This window comes from Poromitra crassiceps (genome assembly GCF_964638095.1).
Source record: "Poromitra crassiceps genome assembly, chromosome: 2".
NCBI lineage: Eukaryota > Metazoa > Chordata > Actinopteri > Beryciformes > Melamphaidae > Poromitra > Poromitra crassiceps.
Window position 1 is genome coordinate 45,339,548 of NC_139624.1, and position 19,743 is coordinate 45,359,290.

The 19,743-nt window shown below is 43.7% G+C and overlaps 1 protein-coding gene across 3 annotated transcripts in view; it reads left to right on the top strand.

Moving 5' to 3' along the window:
- kcnc2 (potassium voltage-gated channel, Shaw-related subfamily, member 2) overlaps nucleotides 1-18,193 on the top strand; it is a gene marked incomplete at both ends in the record, with an annotated part of 231,754 nt that extends 213,561 nt beyond the window's left edge. For all 3 annotated transcript variants that reach the window (XM_083632028.1, XM_083632029.1, XM_083632030.1), the window contains one exon: nucleotides 18,048-18,193. In XM_083632028.1, the coding sequence (XP_083488154.1) occupies nucleotides 18,048-18,193 (146 nt within the window). The remainder of the gene's footprint in view (nucleotides 1-18,047) is intronic.
- Between the last annotated feature and the right edge of the window lie 1,550 nt (nucleotides 18,194-19,743).

Here is a 19,743-nt window from a genome sequence, read left to right on the forward strand (position 1 = left end):
ACCGGCGTAAAAAGGTTACATAAACGTCTCCAAAGCGCACGGTGCCATGTGCGCAACGGAGCTGAGGCTGACGTTTGTTTGGACATGGTCATCATACATGCCAGAATAGCCTACTACATCTAAGCAATTTAATATGGGATCGCCTGCACACAGATGATTCATATCTAGGCTACTGCTGCATTTTGCAGCTGCAACTGTGTTGCTTTTGGCCTGTATGATGTGATTGAACTTCATATTTCCAGCATAGTCCTTGTATGAAATATGGAGATATGCGACTCTGCTGCCAATAACCTATATGTGACCACAAAATAGGCTATTTTTTATAAAGGAAATCTATGCCCACATGTACCGTGTCGATTCAGTTCAGCAACCTTTTTTAATTTTATTATCATTATTTTTTTATTGATAGCCTATTAGCCTATAGGAATTATTCCATCAGTGCGACCAAACACATCATGAGATCATTATTATTCATTGAGCCTAAATGGTCTAAATACGCTTACGGATTTTGGAAATTTAGACTGAGATAGATTACACATTACTTCCACTCGCAAAAAAGACATGCAGGTTTTATTGAGTTTATTGAGAGGGTGAATTGAGCTGCTGTATAATACGTGGAGGCAGAAACCGCTCTTCAAAGAAATTACTGATGTGAATAAAAGCGGTAACTTTAGACAGTCATTCGGGAACAGACTAATAATATCCAACGCAGATTTTGATTCTGACATACATAGTAAAGCTTCACGATTTGCACTTTGAATGAATGAGGAAATAGGCGTGTCTGGCGCTGTAAAAGCTGGAGCAGTCCATATTGCATTGTGATTGACTAGTTGTTAAATCCCTTGGAAACAGACTCAGTTGCTCTGAAAATTTACCAAGCTCTCACAGACAGTAATGCTTACATCATATTAAAACCCTTGTACCCCCCTCGTCCATCAGCTGGATCTAAAGGTGTACTTTGTGTTTTTTTTTTCTGTGGAAAAAAAAGTCTTGGGAATTCAGGCCTGAAATTTTCCCAATTTTTTTTTTGATTTATTATGGTAATTCACCCTTCCGCCACCCTAAAAAAGTGTTCCTGGCACAAAGTAAGTGCTATACTCACGTTGTTCCCCCTCGGATCCAGCAGCCGGCGTATTAAAACCATTAAAACCACTTTTTTGAGACCTCCAGGAAATTTTTACAAAATTAATTTTTTTTATTTTTTTCAGCGGGCATCCTGGACCAAACACCTTTAAATTTGACCTTAATATCTAACCTTGGAGTTGGTTGAACATTTGGTGGAGTTACAAGCCTTCAAAATCCATTGCATATTTTTCCCATTGATTTCAATGTTAATTTTGCGAAAATACATTTTTTTTCCGACTCCCATCTACTTCCCCAAAAATAATTATTTTTCTGATCTTACACCTCTCAGCTCGAGTCAAGACATCAAATTTGTAGCTTCTATTGTGTTTGGCCCCGCCCCACTATTTGATCAGTGCTGGCATAGCAGCCAATTGCATGCAGTTTAACATGAAATACACAGTACAGTGGTCGTCATAGCAACATGTCACATGACCTGGGAACCCGGATTTTCCAGTGCAAACTACTGATTTGAAGCCTTTAGACCAAGATTGATGGATCAATGAAGCTAGCTTATGTTTTTTGTGAAACTTAGCTGGCAGTCGAAAATTAGCAGTTTCATGATTTTTTCTGAAACTTACCTTCATTGAACATACGTCCGTATCTCCGCGCTCGTTCGTCGTAGCGACTCGGCAATAGCATGACTGGAATCGGCGTCGAAAATTGACTCTAGATCTCTAATATTGTCGTGTTCTGTAGTTGTAGGAGCTTTCTATCGCTCCCGGTTTGAGGTGCGCTCAAAGCACCGAGGCACAATCAATCCAATGCCGTGAAACGAGGCTCTTTCTCGGCTAATGTTGCTGTAGGGGCCGCTGCGGATGTCTGCCTGTCTTGGCCCCACCGTGCGGAGGAGGAGGCGCAGGTCACCACAGGCCAGTCACTCAGATGTCAAAGATCGCTCATGAACAACATCCGGGTCGTCTTCCAGATACTTCCTGTGGACTTCCGTGTCACAGAGCCGGCGCGTTTCGTCGTTTATCGATCAATATCTGGCAAGCAGCCAGATAGGCAAAAAATATGGATGGATAATAAGGATTGCAATTCTCAAAAGATGAAATAAGTAAGAAAATAATTCCTCCGTGAAAAATGTGACAAATCCAAGGCTAAAATAATCCCACAGGGGGATATCCAGGTGACATTGATGGGAAGGCAAAAAAATCATATTTTGTCTTTTCTACTGTAAATTTGATTGTACAGTAAGTACAGTAAACTGGCATTTGAGGGGTTAAAATTCTGAGTAAGCATGAAATGTTGATATGAGGTATGAGGGATGAAGTTACCAATGGATAAGAATCAATATAAAAATCATAATAATAATTATAATAATTATTATGAATATAACAAATAACTATTGACTATCAATATCCAGCTGCTGGATGAGGGAGTGCAACAGGCAAAAAATATAAGGGGGGTATTAAGTGGCGGGGTTTAAGGTTAAATAGCTTAAAAAAATAAAAGACTTTGAACATGCCGGGATGCGAACCGCGGTCTCCGATGTGACATCCTGATACATGATGTGGCTCTTTGCAGTAGCACAGCTATTTTGTTGGCTCTTAAGGCTGAATTATGCTCACCCTGCCGTGAAGGGCGCGGGGGTGGAGCGAGGGGCGGGCGCGTGAAATTACGTAAATTTGTTGGGCGTGGTTATTCGCTAGCTCCAGCGGCCGCTCGCGTTGTGCCTGATTTTTTTTCTAACAGCGCGAGCTTCTCTCCAAACATGGCTGCTTTCGAGCCACTGAACCCTGAACACTGAGCTGTGTTTTCACCACATTTCTTGACCCATGTGGTAGGCTATAAACTTAGATTTGCAACTGTTCGTTTTTAGTCATTTCACCAAGTAAATGTGTTGTGTTGAGAGCATGATTGAGAGAGATTAAAAGCAGCACAGAGTAGGCTATCAGGGCTGAGAAGTAAAAACGGCTTTCAGTAAAAACAAGTTTGGTGAGTCCTTCATGTGCTGATGTGCGGTCGTTTGAGAGTGAAAGCGCACTCAGTACTGCATAGAGTTTCATTGCGACTTTTCACGGGCTGTTCTCACCATTGTACAATACATGCTGATCACTTTCTGAGTATAATGGCATCTGCCCCAGCGCGAGGTCTACACGGTGACTCACGGAGACTCGCGGGGCCCCACCCCCACGGAGCTTTGCTCGAGTATAAGAGCACCTTTAGTCTCTGAATGGTTGGCCACCCCTGGCCTAGTGTAACATCAACTTTAAGGTAATGATACACCCCTGGCCTAGTGTAACATCAACTTTAAGGTAATGATTCTAAAGCATGGCACCCATTCAACTCCAAAGCATTGCACCCATTCTATCCTCTCCCACTATTCTGCCACTATTCTAAAGCATGGCACCCATTCTACCCTAAAGCGTGGTACCCATTATATCCTATATTTCCATATTTCTCTATTATGATTGTTCGATGTGTTATTATTACTACTGTAATTTGCTACTGTTGTGTCAACTAGCCCTCCTTTCCCTGTTCTCTCCATATACTCTCTCATACTCCCCCTGCTCTCCCTCCCCACCCCCTCCCCTTCCTGAACCCCCCCCCCCCCCCCCCCCACTATTCTAAAGCATGGCATCCATCCAATTTTAAAGCATGGCACCCATTCTCTTTGTTTCCCCTGCTCCTTCCTCCACCTCATATTCTCTGTTCTCTCCTCCCCCACATTTCCCATTCTCTCCCCACCTCCTCCCTCTCCCTGCTCTATCCTCCCTCCTCTCCCTGCTCTCTCCCCCCCCTCCCCCTCCCCTCCCCTGCTCTGCCCTATTTCCCCCTTCCCCTGCTCCTTCTCTATGGAGAGCCGGGACTGCCGTATCAACAAATAAATAAATAAATGTATAAATGAGCAGATAAATACATATATATGTATCATAAATATATGTAGAAATAAATGTAGATGACATAAATGTATATATATGTGTATTTTCCTATTTTTGTACGTTTTATATATTTATTTAATGATTTATTTGTGTATTTATACATTTATACATTTATTTATACATTTATACATTTATTTATACATTTATACATTTATTTATAAATTTATTTATTTATTTATGGCATTTATTTATGTCTGTTTTATTTTATTTATGTCTGTTTTATTTACCTCCCATTTATTTCTGTGCCTTGTATTTAGTGATGTCTCCTTTGTATTTAGTGATGCGTCCTTGCTTCCTTTCCTTTTCTGTATGCATTTCTGCCTACTCAATGCAAATTAGGGGGGCGGCCCTGTGCATTTATGCCCTACTCAATGCAGATTAGGGGGCTGGCCGTCATGGGCTCAAGTCTTTGCCTATTGGCTCGAATGCACATTGTCCTATCTGCTCCAAACTTGTCATGCATGATAAGTGTCCATGCCTGAAGATATCTGCACATCAATATCCATGGTATTTACACTCATAGCGCCACCTACTGGCAACAGGAAATGACATGTTTTACACTTACATGAACTGCTCAGAGTGGGTTGAACACATCCACCTCGGATGTGGTCAGAAAATCCTTTACCACCCAATGCAGCTTCATTGTGATGATTATGAGTGCTCATTGACTGGCGTGGGCGTGGCGCCATGGCGAAGGTTGATGTTTCGCCGTCACACAGGAAGTTGGAGTAACTTCATTGTAGATTGTCCAATCTGCTCCAAACTTGTCATGCATGATAACTGTACATGCCTGAACACATCTAGATGTCAATATCCATTTATAGTCATAGCGCCCCCTACTGGCAACACAGAAAGTGCTTTGTAACTTGGCCCTACATGCTCACACGTGCACCAAACTTCACATGTTTGATGAGCATCCCAGCCTGAAGACATCTAGATGACCATTTGGAGTTAGAGGCAGAGCGCCCCCTACTGGCCACACAGAAAGCGGTTTGTAACTCGGCCGTACATGGTCACACCCGCAACGAACTTCACATGTTTGATGAGCATTCCAGACTTCACACATGTACATGCCAATATAGCATTATAGGCAGAGCGCCCCCTACTGGCAACACATAAAGTTGATTGTAACTCAACTGAACGTTGTCCTATCTGCTCCAAACTTGTCGTGCATGATAAGTGTCCATGCCTGAAGATATCTGCAGATCAATATTCAGTGATAGTTACAGCGCCACCTACTGGCAAAAGGAAATGACAAGTTTTACACGTACATGAACTGCTCATAGTGGGTTGACCACATCCACCTCAGATGTGGTCAGAAAAGCCTCAAGCTCTCGATTAACCTTCATTGTGAGGATTATGAGTAAGACATTGATATGTCAATATCCATTTATAGTCATAGCGCCCCCTACTGCCAACACATAGATCGTTTTGTAACTCGGCAGTACATGGTCCCCCGTGCACCAACATACACATGCTTGATGACCATCTCAGCCTGAAGACATCTGGATGACCATTTGGAGTGATAGGCAGAGCGCCCCCTTCTGGCCACACAGGGAGTTGGAGTAACTCCATTGTAGATTGTCCAATCTGCTCCAAACTTGTCATGCATGATGAGTGTACATACCTGAAGACATCTAGATGTCAACATCCATTTATAGTCATAGCGCCCCCTACTGCCAACACAGACAGTGGTTTGTAACTCGGCCCTATATGCTCACACGCGCACCAAACGTCACATGTTTGATGAGCATCCCAGCCTGAAGACATCTATAGGACCATTTGGAGTTAGAGGCAGCGCGCCCCCTACTGGCCAGTGGCCACACAGGAAGTTGGAGTAACTCCATTGTAGATTGTCCAATCTGCTCCAAACTTGTCATGCATGATCAGTGTACATACCTGAAGACATCTAGATGTCAACATCCATTTATAGTCATAGCGCCCCCTACTGCCAACACAGACAGTGGTTTTTGTAACTCGGTCCTATATGCTCACACGCGCACCAAACGTCACGTTTGATGAGCATCCCAGCCTGAAGACATCTATAGGACCATTTGGAGTTAGAGGCAGAGCGCCCCCTACTCGCCGCACAGGAAGTTAGAGTAACTCCATTGTAGATTGTCCAATCTGCTCCAAACTTGTCATGCATGATCAGTGTCCATGCCTCAAGCCATCTATATGTCAATATCCATTTATAGTCATAGCGCCCCCTACTGGCAACAAAGAAAGTGGTTTGTAACTTGGCCCTACATGCTCACACGTGCACCAAACATCACATGTTTTATGAGCATCCCAGCCTGAAGACATCTAGATGACCATTTGGAGTTATAGGCAGAGCGCCCCCTACTGGCTACACAGGAAGTTGGAGTAACTTTATTGTAGATTGTCCAATCTGCTCCAAACGTGTCATGCATGATAAGTGTCCATGCCTGTACACATCTATATGTCAATATCCATTCATAGTCATAGCGCCCCCTACTGCCAACACAGAAAGTGGTTTGTAACTCGGCCCTACACAGTCCCACGTGCAACAAAATTCACATGTTTGATGACCATCCCAACCTGAAAACATCTACATGACAATTTGGAGTGATAGGCAGAGTGCCCCCTTCTGGCCACACAGAAAGCGGTTTGTAACTCGGCCATACACAGTCACACCCGCACCCAACTTCACATGTTTGGTGAGCATCCCAGACTTCACGCACGTACACACTGTCACCGATATAGCATTAGAGGCAGAGCGCCCCCTATCGGCAACACAGGGAGTTGATTGTAACTCGACCGAACGTTGTCCTATCTGCTCCGAACCCCGACGCGCAGCAGGTGCGAGGGCCCACGACGCTGCCTGCAGCTTTAATTAGAGCCCGAGCACCGGCATGGTCGGTTGGCGAAGGACCTACTGTATTCCAAGGGATTATTATTAGGGGTCCAAGCACGAAGTGCGTGGATCCCTATTGTAATTGTTCCGGTTATTAGGGGTCCAAGCACGAAGTGCATGGATTGTATCTGTTGTATCTGTTCTGATTATTAGGGGTTCAAGCCCTGAAGGGGCTGAAACCCTATTGTTTTTGTGCCGGTTTATTATTATTATTCTTCTTCTTCTTTTTCATCTGCCCCAACGCAAATTCCCGTGAGTTGGTAAATGGTAGAGACCTGAGATTTGGCCCAATGACAGATATTGTTGGCAGGTAGCTGCTCAAAAAAGATTTTTCGAATCGGCCTGAAGGTGGCGCTATAATCGATGGTTTTACGTTAAAGGCCTTAACTTCCACGCCGTTGGTCCGATTTTCAAACTTTTTTTTTCCAGATGTTCAGGTGAACCTGCTCTACAAGTTTGCCATAAGGACCCTTAATGTCCGTCTGGAAAATTTTTGAGATATTTGGAAAAGTTTGGAAAACACATTTTTGACATCTCCTCCTAGACCGTTGGACCGATTTGCACCACCATCGCCAGGAAGCATCTATGGAGCAAGCTCTACAAACTGCCTTTTTGAAACCTTTGAAATCTCCTTTAGTTTCGGAGATATTAATCGTTAAAGTTGTGAGAGGGCGTGGCCTATCAGCTAAATTGTCATAACTTCATGACCGATGAAGGAATCTTCACGAAACTTGCAGGAGGTCTTCGGAGACCATCCCAGACCATGCGTGTCAAATTTTGTGCAATTCCACCAAAAGGGGGCGCCATAAACGCCAGAAATGGGCGTGGCTTAACATAAAAAGGCTGTAACTCCACACCTGTTTGTCCAATGATCGCGAAACTTGTCAGCTGTATCAAGGAGGATGTCCTAGTCAGAATCAGAAGCTTTGTCATCTGCGCAAGGCTTGAACCCCGCCCATCGCCGCTTGCGGCTATATATATATATTTTTTTTTTATTCTTCTCCGGTAAAACTGTATGTACAGCAGAAACTGTAATGCTCAGCATAGCCAGACTGGGCACATAGATTGGAAATGTGCCTCACTACTCAGAAACAAAAAATTACCCATACCGGCCAGATGGTGGCGCTATAACAGACCATTTCGTGTCAAAATTTCACTTCTCAGGGATTCCTTGGATCAATATGCATCTATCTATGTAGGCCGCGCCCATTTGCGTCTGCCTAGATTTTCCACCATTTTGAATTTGATCAAAACCCTACTTTTGCTAACTCCTCCTAGACCGTTTGGCCAAATCACACAGTTTTGAAATGATAAATCTCTAAACTTTTAATGAAACACACCCCGACACTAAATTGCCCACAACTCATTAACCGGTCAATTACAACTACTGCTGCTACTACTGCTACCAGTCCCACTACTACCAACACTACTATTACTACTATTCCTACTACTGCTACTACTAGGCTACTACTACTACTGCTTGGAAACTGTCAGGTCACCGGATCTCAACCAAATTTTGTTTACTTGTGCACATACCAACTCTGAATAAATGTGCCTTATTTTGTGTTTATTATGTCTCATATATCCCCCATGTCACCGGATGCTTGGACCCCGCATCGCCGCTTGCGGCTATATTTATTGTTATTATACTTACACTTTGCGTGCATTTTTGAGGGTCTAAACATGCACAAAAAGTGGCCAAACTTTGCACATCCGTCACAAGTGGCGAAAATTTTCAGATTTCAAGATTTTTGGCCAGGGGCGTGGCTAAATGCCTCCATAGTGCCTCCTATAAACGGAATAGCCCTCGCACTAAGTTTCACCTAATTGCAGGGCACATGTATCATGGCCAGACTGACGGAAAAGTCTCTTGGTGCCAGGATCCACACCCAACCGGAAGTCAGCCATTTTGAATTTACTGTGCAATATTTCAGACATTTCACCCATTTCCAGGGGTCAGACTTTAACGAACTCCTCCTACGGGATCATCAGATCACCCTCAAACTTGCACAGCAGATAAAAGAGACCCCAATGATGAATAGTTATTAAAAGTTTGCATTTACCATGGACGGCGTGGGTGTAGCTACGCGGCGAAGATCGATGTCTCGCCATGACACACGAAGTCGCTGTCACTCGAATGCACATTGTCCTATCTGCTCCAAACTTGTCATGCATAACTGTCCATGCCTGAAGACATCTATATGTCAATAACCATTTACAGTCATAGCGCCACCTACTGGCAACAGGAAATTACATGTTTTACACTTACATGAACTGCTCAGAGTGGGTTGAACACATCCACCTTGGATGTGGTCAGAAAATCCTTTACCACCCAATGCAGCTTGGGCATGGCGAACGTTGATGTTTTGCCGTCACACAGGAAGTTGGATTAACTCCATTGGAGATTGTCCAATCTCTGGCAAACTGCACGTGCTTCATACGTGTCCCAGCCTGAAGACATCTATATGTCAATATCCATTTAGAGTCATAGCGCCCCCTACTGGCAACTAGGGGGCACTCTGCCTATCACTCCAAATTGTCATGTAGATGTTTTCAGGCTGGGATGGTCATCAAACATGTGAATTTTGTTGCGCGTGGGACTGTGTAGGGCCGAGTTACAAACCACTTTCTGTGTTGGCAGTAGGGGGCGCTATGACTATAAATGGATATTGACATATAGATGTCTTCAGGCTGGGACAATGAGCAGTTCATGTAAGTGTAAAATATGTAATTTCCTGTTGCCAATAGGGGGCGCTCTGCCTATAATGCTATATTGGCGTGTACATGTGTGAAGTCTGGGATGGTCATCAAACATGTGAAGTTTGTTGCGGGTGTGACCACGTACGGCCGAGTTACAAACCGCTTTCTGTGTGGCCAGTAGGGGGCGCTGTGCCTATCACTCCAAATTGTCATCTAGATGTATTCAGGCTGGGATGGTCATCAAACATGTGAAGTTTGGTGCGCATGTGAGCATGTAGGAGCGAGTTACAAACCACTTTCTGTGTTGCCAGTAGGGGGCGCTATGACTATGAATGGATATTGACATATAGATGTGTACAGGCATGGACACTTATCATGCATGACACGTTTGGAGCAGATTGGACAATCTACAATAAAGTTACTCCAACTTCCTGTGTGGCCAGTAGGGGGCGCTCTGCCTATAACTCCAAATGGTCATCTAGATGTCTTCAGGCTGGGATGCTCATAAAACATGTGATGTTTGGTGCACGTGTGAGCATGTAGGGCCAAGTTACAAACCACTTTCTTTGTTGCCAGTAGGGGGCGCTATGACTATAAATGGATATTGACATATAGATGGCTTGAGGCATGGACACTGATCATGCATGACAAGTTTGGAGCAGATTGGACAATCTACAATGGAGTTACTCTAACTTCCTGTGCGGCGAGTAGGGGGCGCTCTGCCTCTAACTCCAAATGGTCCTATAGATGTCTTCAGGCTGGGATGCTCATCAAACGTGACGTTTGGTGCGAGTGTGAGCATATAGGACCGAGTTACAAAAACCACTGTCTGTGTTGGCAGTAGGGGGCGCTATGACTATAAATGGATGTTGACATCTAGATGTCTTCAGGTATGTACACTGATCATGCATGACACGTTTGGAGCAGATTGGACAATCTACAATGGAGTTACTCCAACTTCCTGTGTGGCCACTGGCCAGTAGGGGGCGCGCTGCCTCTAACTCCAAATGGTCCTATAGATGTCTTCAGGCTGGGATGCTCATCAAACATGTGACGTTTGGTGCGCGTGTGAGCATATAGGGCCGAGTTACAAACCACTGTCTGTGTTGGCAGTAGGGGGCGCTATGACTATAAATGGATGTTGACATCTAGATGTCTTCAGGTATGTACACTCATCATGCATGACAAGTTTGGAGCAGATTGGACAATCTACAATGGAGTTACTCCAACTCCCTGTGTGGCCAGAAGGGGGCGCTCTGCCTATCACTCCAAATGGTCATCCAGATGTCTTCAGGCTGAGATGGTCATCAAACATGTGTATGTTGGTGCACGGGGGACCATGTACTGCCGAGTTACAAAACGATCTATGTGTTGGCAGTAGGGGGCGCTATGACTATAAATGGATATTGACATATCAATGTCTTACTCATAATCCTCACAATGAAGGTTAATCGAGAGCTTGAGGCTTTTCTGACCACATCTGAGGTGGATGTGGTCAACCCACTATGAGCAGTTCATGTACGTGTAAAACTTGTCATTTCCTTTTGCCAGTAGGTGGCGCTGTAACTATCACTGAATATTGATCTGCAGATATCTTCAGGCATGGACACTTATCATGCACGACAAGTTTGGAGCAGATAGGACAACGTTCAGTTGAGTTACAATCAACTTTATGTGTTGCCAGTAGGGGGCGCTCTGCCTATAATGCTATATTGGCATGTTCATGTGTGAAGTCTGGAATGCTCATCAAACATGTGAAGTTCGTTGCGGGTGTAACCATGTACGGCCGAGTTACAAACCGCTTTCTGTGTGGCCAGTAGGGGGCGCTCTGCCTCTAACTCCAAATGGTCATCTAGATGTCTTCAGGCTGGGATGCTCATCAAACATGTGAAGTTTGGTGCACGTGTGAGCATGTAGGGCCAAGTTACAAAGCACTTTCTGTGTTGCCAGTAGGGGGCGCTATGACTATAAATGGATATTGACATCTAGATGTGTTCAGGCATGTACAGTTATCATGCATGACAAGTTTGGAGCAGATTGGACAATCTACAATGAAGTTACTCCAACTTCCTGTGTGACGGCGAAACATCAACCTTCGCCATGGCGCCACGCCCACGCCAGTCAATGAGCACTCATAATCATCACAATGAAGCTGCATTGGGTGGTAAAGGATTTTCTGACCACATCCAAGGTGGATGTGTTCAACCCACTCTGAGCAGTTCATGTAAGTGTAAAACATGTCATTTCCTGTTGCCAGTAGGTGGCGCTATGAGTGTAAATACCATGGATATTGATGTGCAGATATCTTCAGGCATGGACACTTATCATGCATGACAAGTTTGGAGCAGATAGGACAATGTGCATTCGAGCCAATAGGCAAAGACTTGAGCCCATGACGGCCAGCCCCCTAATCTGCATTGAGTAGGGCATAAATGCACAGGGCCGCCCCCCTAATTTGCATTGAGTAGGCAGAAATGTATACAGAAAAGGAAAGGAAGCAAGGACGCATCACTAAATACAAAGGAGACATCACTAAATACAAGGCACAGAAATAAATGGGAGGTAAATAAAACAGACATAAATAAAATAAAACAGACATAAATAAATGCCATAAATAAATAAATAAATAAATAAATGTATAAATAAATGTATAAATGTATAAATAAATGTATAAATAAATGTATAAATGTATAAATACACAAATAAATCATCAAATAAATATATAAAACGTACAAAAATAGGAAAATACACATATATATACATTTATGTCATCTACATTTATTTCTACATATATTTATGATACATATATATGTATTTATCTGCTCATTTATACATTTATTTATTTATTTGTTGATACGTCCCCACCTCCTATACTCCCCAACATTTCCCATTCTCTCCCCACCTCATCACTTTCCTGCTCTCTCCTCTCTCACATTCCCCCTGCTCTCCCTCCCTTCTCCTGCTCTCTCCTCCGCTCTCTCCTATATTTTCTATATTTGTATCAATTGTATCATTACTACTGTAATTTGCTACTGTTGTGTCAGCTAGAATTAGCTAGACATATTTTCTATGAAGCCCTCTGGGACATGCTTGTGAATTAGGGCTATACAAATAAACTTGACTTGACTTGATACACGCCTGGCCTAGTGTAACATCAACTTTAAGGTAATGATACACCCCTGGCCTAGTGTAACATCAACGTTAAGGTGATGATACACCAGCAAACATTTCAGGCAGATTTGGAGCAAATTTGGCATGAAATGGGCAATGAGTATGAGCGATGAGTATGGCAATGAGCAAAGAAGGCAAGGCCGGATGTTCGCAATGAGGACAATGCAGAACTACCAGTTTTGGTATCTACTGTATAGCTATCTTCACATTTCATTTTTTAAATTATTGGTCATTTTTATTTTTATTTTTGATCAACTCATGTGTTTAGAGTAAAATAGGTGATAAAAAGGCTATGTTTTGGGCGTGATGTACAGGTTGCCTGTCCTGTCCAGTGATCACGCAGCTTGGCCAATCGCGGTATATCACCTGCTACAGTATATCAATAGCAGGTGGAGCTGCAGCTCTGGGAAACTGCCTCTCATCCAAATAAATACAAATACTTCACTTCTTGCTAAAAAAAACAACAAGATGGCAGCGGCCAAAATGCCAAACCCGAGGCTTCAAAATGGGAGCCCACAAACCAATGGTTGACGTCAGACTCACTACGTCCATCTTTTTTTTTTACACTGTATCTATGCTCTGTCCCTTTCCCTCGGTTTTGGTGTCGCAGCCAATCACATTCATTGTCCAATGCAAGAGGAAAAAATCAGTAGATGATTTCCCGAGATTAACGAGTCCGTTTTGAAAATGTAGTGAGTAGAAAACAATAGATTTTTCTTTTGAAAGTGAGAAAAAGTAAATGTAGTGAGAAAAAGAAAAAGAAAAAGAAGAAAAAAATCAGTGAAAGAAAAACTCAAGTACAGTAAAGTACAGATATTAAGTGAAAATCTTACATGATTACAGTAACAGTAAAGTAGCCTATTTTTACTTCACTCCCACATCTGAAATAATCAGGTCTCAGTCTCAAGATAAAGACAAAAAGCAGTGACTGTCCAGCTTAACTCACAAAGGAAGTCCATAGGTCTAGGTGGCAGGCAAAATGAGCATCCGAGAAAATCTGATATCTATAATAAAAATCCTTAAATTAAAAGGGACAAAGTCTCCGTTTCGTTTTGAACAGACAAAAATAACATTGAGGGAGGATGTAGAGCCTAAACCGTATTTGCCAGACATCTTGAGGCATTAACATTGTTAATTGTCACAGTAATGTGGAACTCCCGCTAAATGCCTCTATCAGAAGCTAACTGCCTCTCCAGAAGGCGATCTGAATGCTGCTGTCCTTATTGCTCCACATCCTGCTCGCAAATTGATTTTTTTTTAATTGAATTTAGGGTGTGTTGAACATTACCAGGTTTTACAGTCGAGTACAAACATCGACCATCTAAAAATATGGACAAATCTAAAGTCAGTGTGACGTCACCCATTTGTTTTTGGACTCCCATTTGGAAGCCTAGTGTGGCCCTTGTCAAGGTCATCATCTTGGGCTCCTTGCACAGCTTGCGCGAGACGGCACGAGACCAGGGTTTTCCCAGAGCCGCAGCTCCGCCTGCTATTGTTCCGTGATCGGGAAGCTGTGCGATCACTGGGCAGGCAACCTGTCAATCACCCACAAAACTAGTCTTTTTTATCATATATTTTAATCTAAACGGGTGAGTTATATAAAAATTCATCCCCCTTATAGTTGTTATAAAAGGTGAAATTAGCTAGGCCAAAGCCGTGTTTTGAACCAGGCATGTTTAATCCTGTTACAAACGCGGGCATTTTAACTCATTGAGTGCCAAGGACGAGTATGTTCGTCAATTCAAATACTAACGTAGAGTGCCAAGGACGAGTATGTTCGTCAATTGCGTTTTTTGACGGTGGGACGTGGATCAAAGCCTCTTACATCTCCTATAAAAATATGGGAGCAAAATTTATAGCTGTGGTTTATTTTACAAAAACATTTTCTCTGTAACGTTAGCCTCGGGAGTTGGGTTTATCGCTGGGGGAAAGACCTCTAGCCGCCGGGGCCGGATGAAACACGTCCTATTAACAGGTTATGTTTGTTTCTAAGTGATTAATATGTTTCTCTGCAAATGCGACGATGTTTTGCGAGACACCGGTTCTGCATGAGAACTGCCCCCAGAAAGCAGGCCCGCCCACAGCACTCATGATTGGTTCTCCGATGCAAGGCTTCCAACAGCGCCACCTAACGTTATGCAAAGATTTAAATAGTAATATTCTCAGTCTTACAGGAGTGAAACGGATTAAGACTGAGGGCTGAGTCTAGCTGCGAACAGCAGTCAATCCGCTCCCACAAATGTCTCTGTCTCTGCTGCATAGCTTCTCCACACGATTAGCCGCCAGAAAATAAAACCAAAGCCAAACCATTCTCATGAGAATGGTTTGGCTTTTCAGTGTCGCGCTGGGAGCCGGCGCACAAGGCTGAGCGCTCCGAAAATAGACTGGGTGCAGCGCACTTTGAAACGCGCAGCAGAAAGCCTATAATCGGACGCAGCTTCATCCCAGCTCACAACCGAAACCCCAGAAACACAGACGAACGCGAGCCCCATCCAGACTCCCCCGACGAGCGGCCGCCATCTGAACGTGGATCCGTGAGGCAGCAGAGCCTGCCATGGCAGGCAGCAGAGACTCGCCTGACACACGCAGCAGCCAGCACAGCGAGCAGAGCCACCAGAGACACTGGAAACGCCTGTTTTTGCTGTTTTTGACCTATCTTCTCCGGCTGATAACTAAAGAACGGAAAATGATATCAATAAACTTTTTTTTGCTGCTGATACAATAGAGTCTCATCGTTCTTTGTGCGTGTTCGGTGTTTACATAGTAATATCACACAATATTCTGTGGGCCTCGAGAAATCACTGAAAACGCTCTGAAACTCTGGCACTGGGAGCGTCCGTTCTCCAAAAGTGGCTGGCACTCATTGAGTTAACATGAGGATGAATGGGGAATGACTCCCTTTTGGAGCCAGCCTCAAGTTGCCAGTCGCGGAACTACAGCTTTCAGTATCATTATACTCTGTCAAAGCCCGTGCTAGCCCACTGGTACAATAGTACAATAATAATACAATATTACAATAAAATTACACAATATTACAATAATACAATATTTTGGTTCATGGAGAGCCGTATTCACGAATGCACTGCAGACTGATTCTCCCAGGGTTTCAGTCTGAGTCTGGCAGGTAAAGCGAAGTGCGGTCCAGACGCTATGGGGAGCACAACATGGCGGTCTCTCCCTCGCAGCGGGCCCCTCGCCAGCCGTGCTTCTCCCCCCGTCGTGGGTGGGCATCCAGCAGCGCCTTCGTCTCTGCCGCTTAGCAGTGGCCGTTCCCGATGTTTATGCATAAAATATGGGGTCCTTTCTACTCCCCCGCTATCTGTTGGCGTATACCCAGGCTGCCCTCTGTTCCACCCGCTCCGCTGGGCCTTCCTCTGTGTGAAACACACGCTGCTGTATGCACTATGCTAATGAGGCGACGCCGCCATTCCTCATCAGTGTTTACGCCAGCTAATTGGCACGCTCCATTATCTGCTTGCTTTGCCTTGCTTGTTAATAGAGAGCCAAAGTGAACGTCACTTCCTCCTTCAGCATGTGTACCAAGGGATTTCATCTGCTATTTTATTTTCCATAGACTTTTTGTAAAATGCTTATAAAAATTGTTTTACTTAACACGTTCACTGCCAACGACGTATTACTCCGTCAAAAAAAATCCAACGGTTGACTGCCACTGACGTATTACTCCGTCAAAAAAATGATTTTTTTTTTTGACCGTGGGATGTGCATCTAACCCTTTTACATCTCTTATATAATTATTGGAGCCACCGAACGTTTACAACCCATTCCACCGACCCACTAAGTGGCGACAGTGCTCTCCTGACTAGAGGAAGGCAAGCAAAAAGCAGCCATTCTCATGAAAATGAATGGGGGAAAACGCTTTCGTTTTCGCGCTGATTGCTGGCGATGCGGGATTGCAAATTTGCATAATAGATTACAGGTGGAACACACTTTGAAACACGCAGCATAAATATGACCAGAATCGCAAAAGCTTCATCAAAGCTCTCAACCAAAACTCCAAGAAGCGAGCGAGTCCATCCAGACTTCCTCAAACAGCGGCCGCGCAGACAGGCAGCAGCAGCAGCAAAGCAGTGAGACTGGTGACAAGCTTGTGACGGCCGCTGCAGCCAAGAAGAACGCCCACGGAGGGAGGAGTTGGAAGCAGAGGGGGGTTTCCTGCTGTTATGGAGGAAATTACTGTTCAAAACTATTGTTTAGATGTCTGACGTCTTACTGATGCCAAAAATGAATGGTTAAAGTGACTGTTCTATCGAATTTCACAAAAAGCCGTTTATCTCTGAATAATTTTTCTGACGCTGAAACCATGCTGTATTCAACTGCTAATGCTTACATAACTACTAACTCTACAAACTAACTCTTTTAGACAGAGAAAGCACACATTCTATTAGTTCTTTTGAGATATTGTGTGTTCACAAAATCTTAGCAGAAAAGAATCCTCGGGTCTTGAAAGATGAGCCAGAATCCTCAAAAAAACCCTCTGGCAGAATCTAACTACAGTAAAAAAAAAAACGTCTGGCAGTGAATGTGTTAAAAAAACTTAAACTTGAAAAGCAACATTGAAAAAATATTTTCTATAACTCCGCAATTGTTTTTACATTTTCGTCTGAGTGAAATGTTCTGTGGTGTCTCCTGTTTCTTAATATAGCTGAATCCTTTGGTTTGAACAAGTAAAACTATTTTTATAAGCATTTTCCGAAACGTCCATGGGAAAATAAATGGCGGATGAAAATGTCTGGTACAATGCTGAAGCAGGAAGTGGCGTCGACTTTGGCTCTCTATTGTGCACAAAACTATATTTTGGAAGTAATTGGAATTTCAAGTCAGAAATTCTGGTATCATTCAGAGCTCTGAATTTCCAACCTGTAATTCCGAGTTGGACAACCGTTCAATTCATATTTAACAAGTTGGAGCTTGTTTTTTCCCCAGTTGTCTTCAATGCAGCATTAGTTCTTTGTTCTGCCCACAGCGGACAACCAATGAATTCATTTCTGCCTTCAGAGCAGCTCTTCCTCTTAGAAATGTTTCCAGTTGACCTAGAACTCTAATCTGCTTTCTCTCATTGTCAGAAAAAAGTGTTTTGTACATGCTCTCACCATGCAGTATGTCTCACTCCTGTCTCCTGTCTTGTCCCGTTTCACTCGGCTGGCTTGGACTTGGACCGTTGCCTGCCTGCCTGCCTGCCTGCCTGCCTACCTGCCTGCCTGCCTGTCTGTGTTCATGTCCTGTTCCTGCACAACCACCACCACCTCTCTGTCGCCCCCCATCTGAAGGCTATGAGAAATCCCGGAGCTTAAACAACATAGCAGGCATGACTGGCATGGCTGGTAACGCTCTGAGGTTGTCTCCTGTGAGCTCACCCTACGGATCGCCCTGCCCGCTGCGGCGCTCTTGCTCTCCCATCCCTTCCATCCTGTGAGAAGTCTGGCCCAACCACTCCCCCAAAACAAGCCACCCCCCATTGGTATTATAGCTGAACTCTGTAATAGATATTGTGAATAGTGGTTAAAGGGACACTTCACCGAAAAACAATGCTGTTTTAGTTTACACATGATCACACACATATCCCAAAACGGTAGACATTTTAGCAGACATTCATTTAGTTTGACAGTTATTGAGAGTTGATTTGAGTTGATGCCAGTGATGCCATTGGAAGACTTGTAATTAATACAACCCAATGATTCAGTGCCTTCCGATGACATCATCTGGCATCAACTTTACACAAATCAACTCTCAATAACTGTAAAACTAAATGAATGTCTGCAAAACTGTTTACAGTTTCTGGATATGTGTGAGATGATGTGCAAAATAAATCAGTATTGTTTTTCAGGGGAAGTGTCCCTAGTACTTAACTTTGTACTGTAGCTAAGACTAATGTTAACAGCTTGGGCTACCTGAGCAAATCTTCACTCTCCCCTTTCCGGTAGATGTGCTTAGCCAACTTCCTAAAGTAACTTGTCCTATTACTTGGAGTTCCCTTTAGTTTGATATTTTCGTACTTTAAGACTTGCAATAATTGGACTCTGACTGGTGGCTTCAGAAGTAGCAGACACAATATTTAATAAAAGACATGTTAATCAGGGATATTAGACATTGCTATATTTAGATACATTGAAAAAGATGTGCTTCCAAAAGGAGAGAGATGTCACTTCTTCTTAAGCTGATATGACTGTAACTTTGGTTTGCTACTTTATTTTTGGGGGAAATTGTCTTTTGGACTGTATCAATTCACACATGCACAGTCTGTCAGTCTTCACGTGCTGCTGGGCCTGCTCATGTTTGCATGGATCATCCCGTACCATCGTCTGCAGCGGTGTGGCGAGGAGATGCTTGAGTTTATGTTTCAAAATGTTTCTTTGTTTTTTGGGGGTGTGGAGGGGAAAGTCAACCCATTCTCACTCCCAACTCGTCAATTACCGACGTTATGCCTAGACCCCCCCCTTGTCATCACTTCCAGAAGACAAAGGTAGCCCCCTCTTGTCAGATAGGGCTTTCACACCGGCAGGGCTCCGTGCCGGTTCCCGAACCCAAATTTGAACTGGCCGGCGTGTTCAGACCGAAAAAAATAATTGGTTCGGAACCTGAAAAGTTGGTTCTCAGCGGAACCAAAAAATAGTTGTTTTTTCCTTGGGAACCGTGACATCATCAGTGGGCGTGTCTCATTCTAGGCTGTGAAAACGAGCAGGAAGGAAAAGAAGGCAGTGACAACATGGAGAAAAATAATTTGCAGTGGTCTGCTGAGGAAACCAAAAGTTTAGTGGCAATTTGGGCATCTACCGAATCTCAAGAAAAGCTAGAAAGCAGTACAAGAAAGAGCAAGTCGTATGCCGAACTTGCGGAAGAGATGGCCAAGGCTGGGTTCAATCAAACGCCAGACCAAATAATTAATAAACTTAAAAAACTGAAGGACTACAGAATAATATCCTCCCACTTTGGTTCCGCTTAAACTGGTGTGAACACGGGCTAGTT